The sequence below is a fragment of the Heptranchias perlo genome, chromosome 21 (genome assembly GCF_035084215.1).
Source record: "Heptranchias perlo isolate sHepPer1 chromosome 21, sHepPer1.hap1, whole genome shotgun sequence".
Classification (NCBI taxonomy): domain Eukaryota; kingdom Metazoa; phylum Chordata; class Chondrichthyes; order Hexanchiformes; family Hexanchidae; genus Heptranchias; species Heptranchias perlo.
In genome coordinates this window covers 41262922-41282438 of record NC_090345.1, presented here as the reverse complement: position 1 = coordinate 41282438, position 19517 = coordinate 41262922, and the positions used below count along the sequence as shown (strand labels likewise).

General features: G+C 43.6%; 1 protein-coding gene across 1 annotated transcript in view; it reads left to right on the top strand.

The window, feature by feature from the left end:
- The window catches only part of pcdh15b (protocadherin-related 15b), a 591688-nt gene that overhangs the window by 278316 nt on the left and 293855 nt on the right, over positions 1–19517 (top strand). The window contains exon 17 of the mRNA XM_068002764.1: positions 9904–10032. Coding sequence (XP_067858865.1) covers positions 9904–10032 — 129 coding nt within the window. The remainder of the gene's footprint in view (positions 1–9903; positions 10033–19517) is intronic.

Below are 19517 nucleotides of genomic sequence, written 5' to 3'. Positions count from 1 at the left end.
ATTAAGCATATGAAAGGGCGCTATCACAAAAGGCAGTCAAGAATGGGCAATAGTGGCAGTAGTGGTGAGAATGATAACATTAAATGTGACTTTAATAAAATCCAAACATAAATGAAAAACATGACAGTCTGTCAGACACCCTGTGCATACCCTTCGTGATCACAAAACCTTCGTCTTTCTCTTCCTACTACTTCTACGTGGTGCATCCCCTGTTGCTGCTGTAGAGGTAGTGGCAGGTTGCTCATGTCCATGCCCGGATTGCTTAGATGCTTTTGGCCTACGCCCTCTGGTTTTGGAGCCTGTGGGGGCCCTGCCAAAGACTGCTCCACCTGCACCTGTGCAGGGGCAGACTCAGCCATTTAGAGAGGAGGCAGCATTGCGGGGTACTGGTTGAGAAGGGGGCAACGGGTGAGATGCGGGAGCACTTTGAGTGGCGTCCCCACTTCCATGTCCCCATTCGCCATCATCCCTTTCCTGGACTAGGCCCACATCACTCCTACCACCCTGTTGAACAGTTTGAAGGACATGTGTGATGCCTTGAAAGCCCAGTTGTAAAGTTTCTGTCAGCCTGTTTAAGGCAGCAGAAGGTTGTTCACCGTGAGTCCGAACGGCCGTTGTCAGGGCCTGAATGGACTTATTTGTGAGCCGTGCTTGAAGCTGAATGGAGGCTAGCCTTCCCTCCATTGCAGACATTCCCGCACTTATCTGCAACACTATCTCAGACAGTTCCTCGCGTCCCTGTGACACTATCTCAGAGATTCCCTCACGTACCTGTGCCACCATTCCACTAATGCAAGAGTTGGACTCCTCCATCCTCTGCACTATTGTGGAGAGTGTGTGTGGCAGCTGTTCCAGTACCTCGCAAATGTGCTGCTGTTCCTCGATCATTCTCCTTTTAAAGGATGGCCCCCAGGGTTCAGCATCTGCGTCCAGCTGAGCAGAGGCCAGAGAGGAGAGTGCCCACCGATGTGGACCTTCCACAACTGCCCCTACCACCAATGTCTGCTCCAGCTCACTTGTGTGTGGTGACTTACCAGGTGCCAAGCCAACTAAGTGACCACTAGCACCCACCGAGGTGTGAGTATCTGCGCTGGTGGATGGCTTGCTAAGATGTGACGGTGCGTCCTCAGAGACCGGGAGCTCCTCTGAGGAATCGCCCTCTCCCATCACTGTGGTTGTTGAAGGGCCTGTAAGAGAACAGAAGGCAATATTAAGCACCATCACAGATGTGTCATACTGAGGTGTTCAACATGCCAAGCATTGTTAACATCAATTCATGTTGTGTGTGATGAATGTTAAAGTTGTGTCATCAGAAGTTTGTGGGGTGTCATTCGCAGCATCCCCGATGTACAGGCACTCGAGGGCGCCGCTGATCTCCAGGACCTCTTCCTCCGCCTCTGTGAGGACCACTATTTGTTGTGGCCCCCCTCCAGTCCTCACCCTCTCACTTTCATTTTGCGCCCTCTTCTGGAAGAGGAGAAAGTACAGACATGTGAATGAGTGAGGGTGAAGTGGTCAGCCGATGAATGCATTGCTTTGGGTGAGGTTGACCATGAAAGAGGTGCATCAGAGGGTGAGTATCAGACAGAGACATCACATTGGATCAGGATTGGGGTGAGTGGTAGTGGGTGGGGTCACAAGTGAGGTGGTGAGGAAGTTCAGGTAAGTTGAGGATGAGTCTTAAGTGGGTGAGAGGAGTGATGTGATGGAATAGTCTTGGCAGTACAGAGTGAGTTGGGGGGGGAGTGATGTGCACCACGGAATGGAGGAGAATCAGGAAGTGTACTCACTTTTGCTGACCTAGTTAGGTCTTTGAAATGCTTCCTGCGCTGGACCCAAGTGCAGGATATGTTGCTGCTGCTGGTGATCTTCTCTGCCACCTTGAGCCAGGCCTTGGTGCCAGAGGCAGGGCGCTTCCTCCTGTCGGCCAGGTAAAATAGCTCCCTCCTCCTCCTCACCCCGGCCAACAGGCACCTCAAGTGAGGCATCGCTGAATCTAGGAGCAGCCTTGCCCCTGTGCTGTTCCATTGTGTCTTCTTGCTCCTTGCTCCAGCAAAATCCATTGGAGCAATGGCCCTTTAAATCTAGACGTTCCAGCTGACAGCTTGTGATGTGGGTGCGCAGTCCACCCGCTGTGCAGCTTTCGGACGGCAAACCCAGAAACAAGATTAATGGCCACCAATTAAGTCACGATCACGTGAGGAATGGTAAGTTTATTATTCACGTTTGCCGTGTGCACATTGACCCCCCCCTCCCCACTGCTGCCACCCCACCGCCTTATTAAATTTGTGCCCATGACATCCTGATGACACCATCTTATAGTTAACTCCATCTGAAAGGCAAGTGATGACCATATACTGCAAGTATGGTGTGTTACCTTCAGGTGCCTCTAACCATGATGGGCAATTGATCCCCAGGGCTGCTTGCTCCGTCTCGCTAAGGCCTAGGTGTTAGCAGTACAGATTATGTCTTGCTCCTCTCCCTTGTGTTGTGAGCCAGTTTTTCCTGCAGAAAGAGAAGAATAGATTTTGTGAATGGCTATTGCAAAGGGATATGCATATGTGTGTGGCTGCTTCATATAGTGTGTATGCTGAGAGAAAGAAGCAAGCAAGCTGCGTGCAGAATGGAATTCAATGGAAAGAAAGTGGCTGTACCGCGAAGTTATCAGAGGAGGTCATTGTTTTGCAATTGCTACCAGTTGAGAACAGAATTCTGTTTGTGGCTGCTGTGAAGGCAGCAAGCAACAAGTGAGCGTGTGATTGACATGAGAAGGCGAGGTTGGACAATGTCCCCTTGTGATTGATGGAGAAGGATGTGGTGCATGGGAGGGAAGTGTTTAGAGTGCTGGGAGAGGATGGTGGAAAGTGCCATTTCCCGTTGAAATGCAGGAAGTGGAGATGTGAAGAGAACTAATTTTTGAAAATGTACTTGACACATTCTGCTAGTAACAATTTTTCCCATATTAAAAATACACTAAAAGTTGCCAACAGTGAAAATTTGCTTTTAAAAAGAAACCCATCAGCCTACATCAGGGAGAGTATTTTGGTGGTCATGGAAGTTGCCATTTCTTCAATGTGTGATCTTAAAGGTCCAAGCTGCCCGGGAGAAAATCACAGCTGAGGGCTTTTATTATTTGTATGAATCAGCACTGCTTTTCTGAAGCTGACGACTCGGGGAAACAAATGAAGGTTGCTGTAGGTTTGTCAGCTATGACGTCAAACTCCTGGGGCTGTCAAATTACAAAGAAAGAAATGTGCATTATGTGTCATCCTACCACCGTATTGATCAGAAAGGCACTGCTGCAGGGATACATTTTAATGCTGCCTAACCAGAAGGGCTGTGCTTTACAACCTCAGTGTTTAAAATGAGTCAGTTAGTAAATAGAGAATAGCCAAAGCAGCGTATTGTGGAAGTGTGGTATTTGGTGATAGAAGCCATAACATTTGCTGACAGATTGAATCAGCTTGTTTCTTATTTACTTCCTCAGCAATTACCAGCTGGACATAAAGTATAATAATAGACCTCTTTCAAGCTCAGATGTGTATCTACTATACATCATTTGCACAGTGGCTAATTCCTTTCATAGAGAACTGAAAGTCACAACAATTGAGTCCCAGTATAGACATAAATAATTTGCCAAAAAACATTGGGCCAGGTTTTGCTGCCAAAATATCGGTGAGTTTAATGCGCACGCCATTATTAATGTGTAAATCATCCAGCAAATTGAGGTGAGGAAAAGATAACCCGTGAATTGCGAATTGCCATAAGTTGCTGGACGATTTGCGCAGCTCTGACATCAGCCTCGTGAAAACGACAGCTCGCCCTCAACATCCCCGTGAGTTTCAAGAAATTGCTGCATTTGCACATTAATTGCCAATTAAACTCGCTGCAGAAAGATAGGGCTGGTACTTAAGTACCTTTTTAATGATGAGATTTACGTTCTTGCAATTCCACTCAACCTCTCCGGCTCAGAAAGGAAACAATTGAAACTGTGGAGTCTCATTCCTACAGATAGTAAATTGTTCTTAGAGATTTTTCAAATTTAAAATTAAATATTTTTTTCTTACTTTTCCTTTGTCTCTTTTCTCTCTCTCTCCTAATTCAATCTTTCTTTCACTCTCTTTATTTCTCTATCTGTACCTATTTCCTTCTCTGTCTTTCCTGTATCTTTCTCAATCCTTAAATCTCATTGATTAAGGAGTTAGACTGTTGGTCCCATCATTCGCCAAGGTCCCAGATGTCCCATCACCCTCACACTTCCAGGAACCTGCAGCGCAAAAAACTTTGAGCTGAAGAGTGAGGGAAAATGTCTTACTAACTGGGCTCACCGCGAGATGCCCTGCACCAGCAAATTCTGGGCTATTGTTTCAATCATGGTTCTGTTTGTTTAGGATTGCTACCAACCAAATTTGCCAGTTTGCAAAATTTTGCACCATAATCAACTTATTCACTTAGCAGTTCAATCTACAAATAAAAATATCCACTTTACAGAAATGTTTAGACCTGTTTGCTACAGGTAACATTTGGCAGTGGATAAGAAAATAGAAAGGTACAGCAATGGAAAAGATCATTATGGTCCATCTGGCTGGTCCACTCTAAGAAATATCATATCCCATGGTAACTCTCATACCCTTCCATCAATTTTTTTCTCCAGATACTTATCCAATTTTCTACTGAATTTGCTGATCCTTTCAGCTCCCAGTGCTTCCCTTGTCAGTATATTCCACACGTTTGCCAAGGTCTGTGTAAACTGAATCTAAACTGTCTTGTCATCCTCCCTGTGGATTTCCTGTATTTCATGCTGGATATTAAAAATGGGGTAATTGGAGACATTTCATGCTTGGTTTAGAATTTTTGTAACTAACGTCTGGATCAGGAATTCTGTACCATGGGACCGATTGTAATGTCATTTTGTTCGTCAGCCCATTATGCATGGATCAGGTTTATACTTACTGGAAGTAAACATTACTACATTGTTTCTTTGCGTGTGGGTGTGCAATGTGTTGCATAATTGAAACTTGAATTAGGGATAAGAACGAATGCATTTTTAGGGTCTTTTTAAAACATTTTCTCGGGAAAAATTAGGATCGTTTATTTTCAGACCAGTTCATACTATTCCAATTTAGATTGATCTATCTATCCATCCCACTGAGAATCACATTTGCACAATAAGATTTACAGATGTGGTTTATTTATTATTCTTCGTGGATAAGTGAATGTATCCTAGCATGAGAGAATCTTTGTTCCTTTGAGATATCTATCCTTGCGACATGTAGTTGCGCTTTCTGCATTTTTTAACCATGTCCCTGTGGTTTATCTATCATTCACTTTCTCCCATTGTCAACATGAGTCACATTCCTACTGCCCCCGAGTGAGTATGCTATTTTCTGCATAGTTATATTTGGGCCTGTGGCCTGAGCTTTTTATTTTGATAAGCTTGCAACTCCAACTCAAGTGTTTACTTAGCATCTAATTTATGCCACATACTAGTTCCCAAATCTGTGTCCAGTGCCTCTAGCAGACAAGGCTTATAGTGATTTCCAATGGACGGTGACTTCATATTATGTGAATGCTGCTAAAAATTTCTGGGGGAAGTCCGAGGGAAGTAGGCATCAGGGGCTCAATTTTGAAATGGTGGCGGGTTTTGATGGTGGGTGGGGTGGGGGGGATGTTGAAGGTGCATGTGGCAAACCTGAATAAACAAAACTTACCATTTCTGATGCGATCGCATCGTAATTGATGGTGATTAAAGTTCTCTCCGGGGTTGCGCGCCAGAAAGCCAGTCTGATTGATAGGCTGATTGCCGACAGTAGCTGCAACGCAAGGTGGGGGTGGGGGTTAAGAGAAAGAGAGAGAGCGAGACGTCATCTGGCGCTGGAAGGGAAGGTCGGGAGTGGGGGGGGGGAGTGGAAGATCGGGGGGGGGCAGTGGAAGATCGGGGAGGGGGAGTGGAAGATCGGGGGGGGGAGTGGAAGATCGGGGAGGGGGAGTGGAAGATCGGGATCGGGGGGGGGGAGTGGAAGATCGGGGGGGGGGAGTGGAAGATCGGGGAGGGGGAGTGGAAGATCGGGGAGGGGGAGTGGAAGATCGGGGGGGGGAGTGGAAGATCGGGGGGGGGAGTGGAAGATCGGGGAGGGGGAGTGGAAGATCGGGGAGGGGGAGTGGAAGATCGGGGAGGGGGAGTGGAAGATCGGTGGGGGGGAGTGGAAGATCGGTGGGGGGGAGTGGAAGATCGGGGGGGGGGGAGTGGAAGATCGGGGGGGGGGAGTGGAAGATCGGGGGGGGGGAGTGGAAGATCGGGGGGGGGGAGTGGAAGATCGGGGGGGGAGTGGAAGATCAGGGGGGGGAGTGGAAGATCGGAGGGGGGGGAGTGGAAGATCGGGGGGGGAGTGGAAGATCGGAGGGGGGGGAGTGGAAGATCGGAGGGGGGGGGGAGTGGAAGATCGGGGGGGGGAGTGTGGAAGATCGGGGTGGGGGAGAGGGGAGGATCAGGGTGAAGTGGGGGAGATCGGGGGGACATCGGGGGGAGTGGGGTGAAGAGGAGGAGATTGGAGAGGGAGACATCGGAGCCGGGTGGAAAGGTAGGTTGATTTTGTGAAACCAGGCGTGAATCAGAAGCTATGGGAAATCCGCCCAGATAAGTTACAAATCGTTCTAACTACCTAATATGTCACAAGTAAAGAGCTTTAAGTACCTCATTGAGGTACATTTGGCTCTTTAACTATCATCCCGCTGACTTTAATTGCCAGCGGGACTTCCGGATCAAAATAGGATCGACTGTTGAGATATTGGGATTTGATGGTTTGTGTGTTGATGTTGAAATAAAAATAGATGATGCTGCAAGTTTAATTCTCAGGGGGCAAATTTAAGTCAATACTGTGAACCCACTACGTCTCTTTGGAATAGTTAATCACTTTTCCCTTGAGGGAGAAGGAAGATGAAGATCATCAGCTGATTTTCCAGGTTATCCGTGTGCACACACGTGCGTCCATGGGGAACTCAGAAGTCGGTGGGTTGGAGCCAGCTTCTGAACCCGCTCTGCATTTCTGCAATTTTCGCAGCCCCCCCGCCACCAACGCACCCGCAATTTACGTGTAAAATCGAGCCTTAGAAGTCTGAAATTCAGAGTACCTGAAACGGTGATGGCATCTTTCCTGATCAACAGATAGATACCTGGAAAATCTTCATCTTCCTTCTCCCTCAAGGGAAAAGTGATGAAGTATCCTAAAGAGACTTAGTGGGTTCACAGAATCAACTTAAATTTGCTCCCTCAGAATTAAACTTGCAGCATCATCTATTTTTAGTTCAACATCAACTACTATACCATCAAATCCCAATATCTCAAAAGTCGAACCTATTTTGATCAATACTGTGATTCCTGTACAGTAGTTGAGGAGAGATGGATCTGATAGTTGTAAAAGTCTTAGATATCAGTGCAGTGATACTTATGCCTCTAGTTGACCAATGACTACCACTTATGGTGCTGCATGCATTGGTCCTGAGCCCCATGTCAGTAGAGCACTGGAAGAACAATATTGACTCTTCAGAGACAATGGGGATGGATAATTTGAGCCACTAGAGAGTGAGTACCCATAGCCAACTTATGGATATTATCAACATCTCAATCTTCTGAACCAGGTAGTTGAAGTGCAGACAGTCCTATCAGATTATGTTACATTGAGAAGAGCATTACTGTAACTTTCCAGGTTTTCCTGGGGCTGATTTTCACTTTAGCAGTGACGGAAAACTGGTGGTAGCAGATTGGCTGCCTGTTCACTTCACCCAATTTTTCTTTTCATTGAAGTCAATTGAAAGAAAAATCTGGTGGGTGTGTAACGGGAGCCAATCCACTACTTCCAGTTTATTGCCACCACCAGAAGTAAAAATTATCCCCCCCCGGCCCCCTCCGTGTTTTGGAAGACACATCTATTTTAGTTGTAGGTGTTTAATATCAGATTACAGGATTACAATGGATTAAACAGTTCATAGAACAGATTATATATTTCATTTCTATTATCGGTACAAGAGATTGGGGAGATGGGATTGTAACCCATCCCACCAGGCAGGAAGCTTGATTTCCACCCACCCCCTGCAACATGCCTTGGGGCTGGCAGGCGGCCCCCTGGCCCTGTGATTTTGACCCACCCGAAGCCGGCAAGCTGCCTTTTTCTGCTCATTTCGAGCAGGCAGCTGGCCTGTGGGATGCAAACGAGGCTCGGGAGTTAAAATAGCTGGGCCTCAAACAGATGCCGTCGGACGGGCCCCCCGCCCTTAAACCTGCTCATGGCTAAAATTCCCCGCAAGCAAGAGTCACGAACATGCGGAGTTTCAGTGCAGTAGGATGTGGATTCCTGCCTGTGATCCCTAAAATCATCAAAGTCCCAGTTTCAAGTTATCATGCAGTGAAACACACAGCAGAATCTAGCTGCTGCTCCATAAGGGGTGTGAGAAATGAGAGGGATGTTGATCACTCGAATACTCGTGTGCCTTCTAGCGAACTTTTGTGCAATTTCAGGGGAAGCTAGATCCGTACATGAGGGAGAAAGGAATAGAATGATATGTTGATAGGGTGAGATGAAGTGAGGCGGGAGGAGGCTCGTGTGGAGCATAAACACCAGCATAGACCTGTTGGGCCGAATGGCCTGTTTGTGTGCTGTCAAAGTCTTTGTAATTCTATGTAATTTATGTACCAGCAGGTGCAGTAGCAGTTGCTGCATGGTCTAAGGAGACCGGGGGAAAGTGTTTGTGCCCTCCAAAGAAGGATAACTAAATAAATACAATTAACAGGCATTGAGAGTCAGTGCAGTGGGAGAAGTGATAGTTCATGGGTTCATCCCCATGATTCCTCATATATCAAGTTCCTGATTTCATCTGGATGGTCAGGAGGAGGTGCCATGCAGAGAGGTCATGTATCTGTAGGAAGAGGGAAAAAAGTCATCGGGTAAATCACTGAGTTGCTTTCCAGGTGCTGGCTCAAACGAGCCTTTGGCAAAAATTTGGCAATTGGCTGGGTTGCCAGGAAATGGCACTTGACACAATGAGTCCTAAAAGGAGTTCGGAGAAAATATAGTCAATTAAATCCAAAATGAGAAAATTCAGACTTTGTTCTTCCTGAAGAAATATGTAGCTGAAATGATTAAAATGTTTTCTACAATGCTTCTTCTGAAAAATTCTGAATTGCACTGTGTTTTCTAAATTAAACTTCCAGTACATTTTCATTCCTTGTTGGACACATTTCAAAAGGCAGCAGCAGAAAGTAGATTAACTTGAGAAGCTTATAATCAAACTTTCGCAACTCAACAAAGCAAAGAGAACAAATTGAAAGAGAATTTTAGTGTCTTCCATGGCTGCTTAAAAACCTTTCAGCCGATTGACTGAAATAAATACTAGAAAATGCTATCACTCTTTTGTAACTGGTTGTAATACATTGATATTCTGAAAGCCAGATGGAATAGTTGATGAACCAGAACCAGAAAGCCATGAATGTTTTAATAATAAATTGATGCATTGTATATTTAAAAAAAAACATTTACAGAATGTATTATAGACATTAGTTCAAACAGCTCTAAGTAATATGACCTTGACATAATTCACTAGAGGGCTTGATTAACTGCATCAAAATTTTCTCTGCTTGTGATTATGTTGGGAAGTATTTGCAGATTTCCAAAGGTGCATTATAAATGACTTTCACATGTCACTTTGATACTGATAACAGCTTTGTCATGCCAACTGTTCCAAGAAAATATTTCTTGCACATCTTGTTCAGAATTAATAGCAAATTATTATCCTAATTGCTCATTAAGATGTAGCAGGATGCATAAATTGTTTTCAAAATTTATATATGCCTTCAAATGGTGGTCTGTAGAGAGCAAGCATTGTTAAACCTAGATTTTCTTTCCTTAGACTTCCACTGCTACTGTCAACGTTGTGGTTACTGATGTGAATGACAATGACCCAACCTTTGACGCCATCTTTCTTAAGAACTTTACTGTATTGGAGGAGGAAGCAAATATCTATGTGGGTCAAGTCAGGGTAAGACCATTTGAACTGTTTTTGGAAGAAATGTGTAAAATGTTGAAATGTTTGAAGTGCTCCTTCCAAAGAAACTCTCAATTGCACTGTATTTTCTAAATTCAACTTTTAGTACATTTTTCATTGTAATTTGTATCTCACTTGTGAACCAAGATGGTATTAGAAATTAAAGCAGTTTGTAACAAGTGAGTATCTAGTACTATGTGTGTAATCTCTAGTGGGCTGAAATTCCATGGTGTGATATTCGTGGTGTAGTTAATTGTGCAGCTAACACAATTGCATGAAATTCTTCTGCTTACTATTTTAACAAGTTTTATTTTGTTAAAATAATAAACTGAAGACTCTCATGCAAGCACATTAATCAATGCATCACAAATATTGCACAGTGGAATTTCAACCAACAAGGGAATTTAAATAAGATTCATGAACTAACACTGTGACAAAGTATTTTTAAACGTGACAAATGCACTCTGCAGTTTGAGATTAATTCAAGGCATACTCCTTGATTAACCTTACTGCATTAGGCACCACTTTGCATTTTGTCCTATTCCAACCGGTAAATAAACAAAGCTAGCGTCATAACAATAAGCAAGTCTCTCATCACCTTCCCATTTAAAACCAGCTTCACTGTGGAACTACCTAGCTCAAAACTGCACAACAAATCTACGTTCTGCAATGACCAACACCACACTGACAGACATTCCATTGCTACAACTAATACAGAGTGTGTTGCTTGATCTCCATTCATCCTGCATATGCCTCCTCATATATTCTAACATATTTGGGCCCAGTTCTGTACTTATCAATAGGGAGCGTGATTGTTCTACTCTAGAACAAGAATGATGTTCTGTTCAACAACATAATGTATTATGTTGTCCCACTTGCTCTATCATGTTTTAGGTTTACTAAAGCTTTTAGAGTGCTGCAAAGGGACACATTATAGTGCCCCACTTGCACCGCTATCTAATTATGGGAGAGCAGAGCTGCAGGTAGTACAAAATGAAGATGGTGTGAGACTACCCTGTGGACATAATCTCATATCCACTACCAAATCTTAAACTGATGCTGAGCTAGCTGGTCTTATTTATCAAATCCTTTTATATTAAAATGTAAATTATGGAAAATGGTGTCATCATTGTGTCAATATTGGGATTTTTTTCCTTTCGAACTCTGAACCATGTGGGTAAACCCAGTACAATTAGTAATGGGGAGAAAGAAGTTGGGTCAAATTGTTCTCTGATATAGTGCCATTATTCATGCCATTATGTGGAGATGCCGGTGATGGACTGGGGTTGACAATTGTAAACAATTTTACAACACCAAGTTATAGTCCAGCAATTTTATTTTAAATTCACAAGCTTTCGGAGGCTACCTCCGAAAGCTTGTGAATTTAAAATAAAATTGCTGGACTATAACTTCATGCCATTAAGTAGATGTAGCAAGTTCAGGTAAGAATACAGATTCTTGCCCAATGTTTCAAAAGACAGATGGCAAAAATGGAATATTGCATTTTAATCTGTTAAATATTCCTTGGCTGCACTCCTTGTGCAGAGTCCCGTTAGACAGGAGCTGGGGTGTGGGATACTATCACCTTGATTTCCAACCTGTGTTCAACACCAGCGAAACTTTGTGCTGGAAGGTAACACCTTGAAATTTCAGCCCTATAATCTGGAAATTGCTGAGAGTGATTTTATTTTATTAGTCCATGGGTTAACACCGTGATTAAACTAATGACCAGTTAAATCTGTGTTCTTCTTGGATTGTGAGGTTCAATTTCTGAATTCAGCAAAGTAAAATGTGGTACTCTTTTTTAAAAAAAAGGTTGAAATATTTCTCAAATTTAAATATATAAACTGAAACCATGTTTTCAATTGCTTTCAGAATGCATCATTTTTCCTTTCCAGATTTCATTTTACACTTCTCCACAATCTTCTCTCTGAATTATTTACGTACTTTTTACCATTTCTTTTACATTTCCTTCCATTTTTATTATCTCCTTCCATTCACCTTTTTTTTTCTCTTTTATTTTCTTCATTTTCTGCTATCGTGCATTTTATACAGACATCTCTGAATAGTTTGCCAAGGTCAAGACAAGAACTTGACTATAAAAGAAATGTAAGGATAAATATTGTTGGGCAAGATCAGAGGGTAGAGTCTTACAAAATTGACTCTATAGGGCCTATATTTCTCTCCCAATGATATCTGGCAGCAATTTGCACTGGGACCATAACCTCAACGCATGATTATCCTGTCGGGTCTGATTTAAGTGTTGCAGGGTACGCTGAGGGTACTGCACTCTATTGGAGCACCGATGAGGAATTCCAGGTGCTGCTTGTTACTTAAAGGCAGAAGCAACCTTAAAGGGGCAGGTCAGATGGAATTTTACTCTGTGTTAGGGAAACAAGTGTTTGTGACTCCAGGGGCAGCGTTTGCCTTGGTTCGGTTTGGGGACTGGTTACACTCGGGGCCCCTGACTGTGCAGTTGCATGGGTTGCAGGGTCCTAATGCCGGCCCTGTTTCTTCCTGTCTTTGTATTTCTCTATCTGCCTGTTTCTTTATTTTTGTTCTTTTTTAATTTCCTCTCTATTCCTGTCTTTATGTCCGAATTTCTTCTCTGTTTTTATTTTTCCTGGATAGTTATGGGGCACCTTGATTCACCTTTCTAAATTTCTGTTACGTGAACAAAACTTACCCAGGATGATGGCTCTGAAGCCATGACTTTGCTGCCCCTTGTTTGTGATGCTTTACGCCAACAGCAGCAAAGACCCGTACAGTCCAGTCGAGCAGAAACAGAGTACGTTAGGCCAAGAGCTCAGCCTAGCTGGACTGACCAATGCAGCCAGCAACGGCCGGTTACAGGGACTAGATCTGCTGAGGACCTCTGACTGGCTCAGGACCCCGTGCAGTTACTCTGGTTGCATGGTCTTAATGCCCAACCCTGTGTGGCTCAGGACAGGGCCAGATAGATTTCGCTAGCAGCTGTCGAGGGAGTTTCCCCTTGATTGCCTGTACATAAAGGGGATAGGACAGTACTGAACATGATCCCTATCAGTAAGTTTAAAGGACTAACAACATTCTCCATGTTGTACAGAAGCAGCAAAAACATTTCTTTAATTTAAAAGGCCAAAAATACCTGTCCGTTAAGATGGAAAGCACCTGTGAAAGGAGCGCCCAATCAGAGAATCAGTCTTAACATAGAATCATAGAAAGGTTACAGCACATTCGGCCCATCGGGTCCGTGCTGGCTCTATGCATGAGCAAAGCAGCTAGTCCCACTCCCCCGCCCTATCCCCGTAACCCTGCAAATTTCTTCCTTTCAAGTACTTATCCAGTTCCCTTTTGAAGGCCATGATTGAATCTGCCTCCACCACCCCCTCGGGCAGTGCATTCCAGATCCTAACCACTCGCTGTGTAAAAAAAGTTTTTCCTCATGTCACCTTTGTTTCTTTTGCCAATCACCTTAATATGTTCTTGACCCTTCCGCCAATGGGAACAGTTTCTCTATCCACTCTGTCTAGACCCTTCATGATTTTGAATAGCTCATGTTTCAGTGACCAGCCAGTACTCTCGGAATGGCGCAGTGTAGACAGACACTCCATAATGAGGGTGAAGAACAGTGATACTGACATCCCTGAAAGGCTGAAAAATGCCAAACAGAAATTGAAAAGGCATCAAAAATGGGATTATGAGGATTACCTGAAAGATCAAATGAAATGTACCTCTGATTGATCTATGCGGATATGGAATGCACTTTGGCCAAATGTGAGCGATGTCTTAATAGGCAGATTACAGTGCATAAACGCTCATAAAAAAATTAAGATCAGGATACAGTGGTCAGTGGTAAAATATCTATTAACTATTAATTACACAAGAAAGATTTCATCAGTAACAGAGTAAACAAAGTGTTATTTTATGGGATAAAACAGAAAATGCTGGAAATACTCAGCAAGTCAGGCAGCATCAGTGGAGAAAGAAACAGTTAATGTTTCAAGTTGATGATTCTTTCGTCAAAACTGGAATAAGTTGAAGATTTAACAGTTTTTAAGCAAGTACAGAGCTAGGGAAAGTGGGGGGAGGGGAAGGAAAGGGAGGGGGGGGGGAAGAACAAAAGGGAAGATCTGTGATAGGGTGGAGGGCAGGAGTGATTAAATGACAAAAGGGATGATGGTGAAAGACAAGGAGGGTGGTAATGGGACAGGTAAAGAAAGAAACGATGGGTCTCGAGGAGCTGTAAATGGCAACAGTAGAACCATTACCAACACCTGCTGTCTGAAAAAATGGGAGCGGTGGTTCTGATCTGAAGTTGTTGAAATTAATGTTGAGTCCGGAAGGTTGTAAAGTGCCTAATCGAAAGATGAGGTGCTGTTCCTCGAGCTTACGTTGAGCTTTATTGGAACAGTGTAACAGGCCGAGGACAGAGAGGTCAGAGTGGGAGTGGGACAGGGAATTAAAATAGCAAGCGACCGGCAGGTCAGGGTCACACTTGCGGATTGAGCAGAGGTATTCAGCAAAGTGATCACCCAGTCTGCGTTTGGTCTCCCGAATGTAGAGGAGACCACATTGTGAGCACGAATACAGTGTACTAAATTGAAAGTAGTACAAGTAAACCGCTGTTTCACCTAGAAGGAATGTTTGGGGTCCTGGACGGTGGGAAGGGAGGAGGCGAAAGGGCAGGTGTTGCATCTCCTGCGCTCGGACGGGGAGGTGCCATGGAGAGGAGAGTAGTTGATGTTGGTGATGGAAAAGTGGATGGGGTGTCACGGAGGGAACGGTCCCTTCGGAATGCTGAAAGGGGAGGGGAGGGGAAGATGTGTTTGGTGGTGGCATCGCACTGGAGGTGGCGGAAATGGCGGAGGATGGTACGTTCAACGTGAAGGCTGGTGGGTTGGAAAGTGAGGATAAGGGGGACCCCATCATGGTTCTGGGAGGGAGGTGAAGCGGGGAGGGCTGAAGTGCGGGAAATGGGATGGACACAGTCGAGTGCACTGTCAACTATAGTGGAGGGGAATCCTCAGTTGAGGAAAAAGGAAGACATGTCGGAAGCACTGGTGTGGAGGGTGACAACGACAGTACAGATGTGACGGAGATGGAGAAACTGGGGGAAGGGAATGGAGTCCTTACAGGAAGCAGGGTGGGAGGAAGTGTAATCAAGGTAGCTGTGGGAGTCGGTGTGCTCGTAGTGGATACTGGTTGACAGCCTATCCCCAGAAATGGAGTTAGAGAAGTCGAGGAAGGGAAGGGAAGAGTCGGAGATGGACCATGTGAAGGCGAGGGAAGGGTGAAAATTGGAAGCAAAGTTGATGAAATTTTCCAGTTGGGGTTGCGATAAGGAAACAGCACCTCCTACACTGTTCCCAGTGAAGCTCAACGGAAGCTTGTGGCACTTTATAACCTTTTGGACTCAACATTGATTTAAACAACTTCAGATCATAACCACTGCTCTCATTTTTTCAAACAGCAGGCGCTGGTAATGGTTCTACTGTTGCTATTTACAGCTCCTCCAGACCCATCTTTTATTTCTTTATTTGTCCCATTACCACCCTCCTTGCCTTGCACCGTCATCCCTTTTGTCATTTAATCACTCCTGCCCTCCACCCTATCTCAGACCTTTTAGTTCTTTCCTCCGCTCCCCCCCCACCCCCGACCCTTTCCCTGGCTCTGTACTTGCTTAAAAACAGTTAAATCTTCAACTTCTTCCAGTTCTAACGAAAGGTCATCGACCTGAAACATTAACTGTTTCTTTCTCCACAGATGCTGCCTGACTTACTGAGTATTTCCTGTATTTTCTGTTTTTATTTCAGATTTCCAGCATCCGCAGTGTTTTGCTTTTGGATTATTTTATGAGAAATGTTTTCCAACAGTTTGATGTGAGGAGATAATATTGATTATAGTAGTTACAGTGGAACATGGATTATAAAATCTTCCATTATTGCACCTTGTTGATCTTTTTAAAAAAAAGAATTATTCTCCAATTGTGGGCAACACTGCATTTATTGCCCTAGTTGCCCTGAGTAGGTGGTACTTAACGTAAGATCATAAGAAATAGGAGCAGGAGTAGGCCATATGGCCCCTCGAGCCTGTTGCACCATTCAATCAGATCATGGCTGATCTTCAACCTCAACTCCACTTTCCAGCCCGATTCCCATATCCCTTGATTCCCCGAGAGTCCAAAAATCTATCTATCTCAGCCTTGAATATACTCAATGACTGAGCATCCACAGCCCTCTGAGGTAGAGAATTCCAAAGATTCACAACCCTCTGAGTGAAGAAATTCCTCCTCATCTCAATCTTAAATGGCTGACCCCTTACCCTCCGACTATACCCTCTAGTTCTAGACTCTCAGTATCAACCCTATCAAGCCCCCTCAGAATCTTATACATTTCAATGAGATCACCTCCCATTCTTCTAAGCTCCAGAGAGTAAAGGCCCATTCTACTCAACCTTTCCTCATAGGACAACCCTCTCATCCCAGGAATTAATCTGGTGAACCTCCATTGCACCGCCTCTAAGGCAAGTATATCCTTCCTTAGATAAGGAGACCAAAACTGTACACAGTACTCCAGGTGAGGTCTCACCAAAGCCATGTACAATTGTAGTAAGACTTACTTACTCTTGTACTCCAACCCCCTCGCAATAAACTTGGCATTTACTTGGCATTCAAAACAACTGTTTTACTACTGAGTGGCTTGCTGGGCCATTTCAGAAGGCATTAATAGTCAGACACATAAGCCCCGACTGTAACCCTTCCCGCCCAAGAGAACAGGGCAGGCGGGTGGTTAAAATAGTGGAAGAGCACTTAACGCTGCATTCCCTTCGAGCCCCCGCCCGCTGCCATTTTAACTGCGCACTTATCAGAATTAGCCGAGGCGCCCGCTACAAGCAAGCAGGGGCCTCCGAACACATGCAAATCCTGGGGGGTCCTCTGATGGGATTAGGACTCGCAGGGATTGCGATAACTGCTCCTGAGAAACCTGTGGCTAGGGGCAGTAATCCAGATTGAAACTTGGGTGGGTTCTACAATGGTCAGGCTATCCACCTCGCCAGATTACTCCTCATGCAATGAAAGTGAAAATTACCCTTGGAGGTTCATGAAGATTGTTTGATGTAATGGATAATATATAATATATTTTAGTTATTCAGAAAATTGATTTAAAAATAAATGACAGAAATTGCTTTGAAAAAATTTAATGAAATTAACTTTTCTTATGACTGTAATTGTAAATTAATGGTCTTTAATCTGATTATAATTGTTGTGATTTGTTTCATTGGTTATTATCCCGATGGTGAATATTAGTGAGTTACTATTTTGTTCAGAACGCCATCTCTTTTCTGAAACTTGTAGATAGTGTTGTATTATTTTGTTTCTTTCTTAATTGTTATTGCTCTTTTTTTATTCCTATATTTACTGCAGCTGATTGGATTTTTGTGCATGATGACTATTTAATTGCGTTTTGTAAAGCTTTATTTTATGTTTATATATTCTGGTACTGTGTTGTGCGATTGACATAATTGGTGAGTTGAACTGTTTATTAAGCTATATAGCATGTACCTGCAATCGTTCTTTTTGTGCGACATACTATATTGCAACTGATGCCATTTGGAATTACTCTGGGAAGATGGTTGGAAAAGAGATGGGCTAACACCTGGTGGGAGACAGAAGTAGGCGGTTAGTGGAAAACTTAGGGAGGCGGATAAAATTTGGGGGGGGGTGGTGAGTTGAAATATTTGGGGGTAAAGGCTGAATCAAGGGGAATAGAAAAAGTGAGGTTAGTGACAAACAGACGCCAGGCCTGTGAGAAAGGCTAGGTCTCTGGGCATAAATATGATGCAAACATTTGAGCTAGGTAAATTTATGGATAAGTTGCAATATTTATTGAAAATTATTTAAGTTTTGAAATGTTTATTACAAGGAGTCAAGGCTAAGTGTAGTCTTGAGGTGAAATGGAGCTAGAACAAAGGGATATAATTGGACCAGTATGCACAGAAATAATTCAGTCCCGATGAAGTTATACATTCTGTCCTTATTTTTCTATTATAAATTCCTAGGTCCATATTTATAATGGAAACTGCCTACGTAAGCTTGTCACATTGTAATTATATCTTTCCATTAGTGGTGGCATTGCAATGTTTCTACTGGGGGAGGATGTAATTACAGCATGAGAAATGTACGTACGTAGTTTGCTTTAGAAGTATGAATTTAGAAATTTATAAGTGCATGCAAGATGTAAGATTTTGAATATGTATCGTAGTTTTGAAATGTGTGCAATCAGCTGGCTGAAAGAAAAAAGGCAGCAAAAAGTTTTTGAAGAAAGGTTTTGACTGATTTGGTTGGTTGAGTGTCTGCTTTCTCATTGTTAAGTTTCTCTCAGTGGAGCTAATTACAGATTCCTTGTTCTCTTTTTTTCAAAAAGTAGGATGGCAAAGTGCGATGTTTAACTATGATACAGGAAGTGCGACACGCACATGACAAGAAATGTATCTGGCATATCATTTCCATATTATATAAATAGTTAATGTCTGTAAAAAAGAAACACACACAGACATTACACTGATGGCAAGGATGCGGCATGACTGCTTCAAAAGTATTGAAAAGAAACTAGGACATCAACTAAGAATCCTGGTTAACACTAGTACATCAGTAGATGTGATGGTCATAAGCACTTCTGAGTGATACACACTAAATCACAGCTTGAATAGTGAAAATTATAGGTAGATGCCTCTGTCAATCTGGGCAAAATTTCAGTCAAAGAGACAAGAGATAAAACCTGCACGTTTCATGTAATGGCATAAGGCAATGACACTTTGCTTAGCTACAACAATGCAAATATCTTCAATCCTGTCTAGGTAGTCTACAATGTCACTAATTCAAAAAGCCATGTGCCTAGAAATTGAGCCACGTTGCGACCATATTGCAGTTGCTACGCGGCCTCCTAAGTCCCCACAATGACAGGCAGGAAGTGTGCCGCCCGCCATGTTGGGTGAGGACAAACAGGAGGCGTCCTTTACCCACGCCTGAAGCAGACGTTAGGCTCTTTACATATGCAAGGGAGGGCTCCTCCCAACCCCGCATTAAACCACCCTCCCGATCGCTGCCACTCCCGACCCCGAGATCTACGACCCCCGGACCCAAGATCCCCGACCTTTAGCCCCTGGCCCCAGGATCCCCAACCCCCCCACCCCCCATGCTTTGTGCATTCATATTCATAACACTTATTCCTGACTCCAATTTTTTTGGAACATGGATCCTGATTCTGATTCCTGTTTACTTTATTTATTGTTTTGATAGGGCCTGGGCCAAAAATGCTAGCACCTGTGCATCAATGGAGAAAATCAGGAGTATGAAATAAACAGCATTCTAACGTAAAAGTTCCAAGCATTTTCTCTGGTAAACATTTTCTTGCTATTGTTCCCTAATGAGTTCACAAATCAAAATCCATGTAGTTGAGAATAATTCAACTATTACCGACATACATATTCATGTTGCT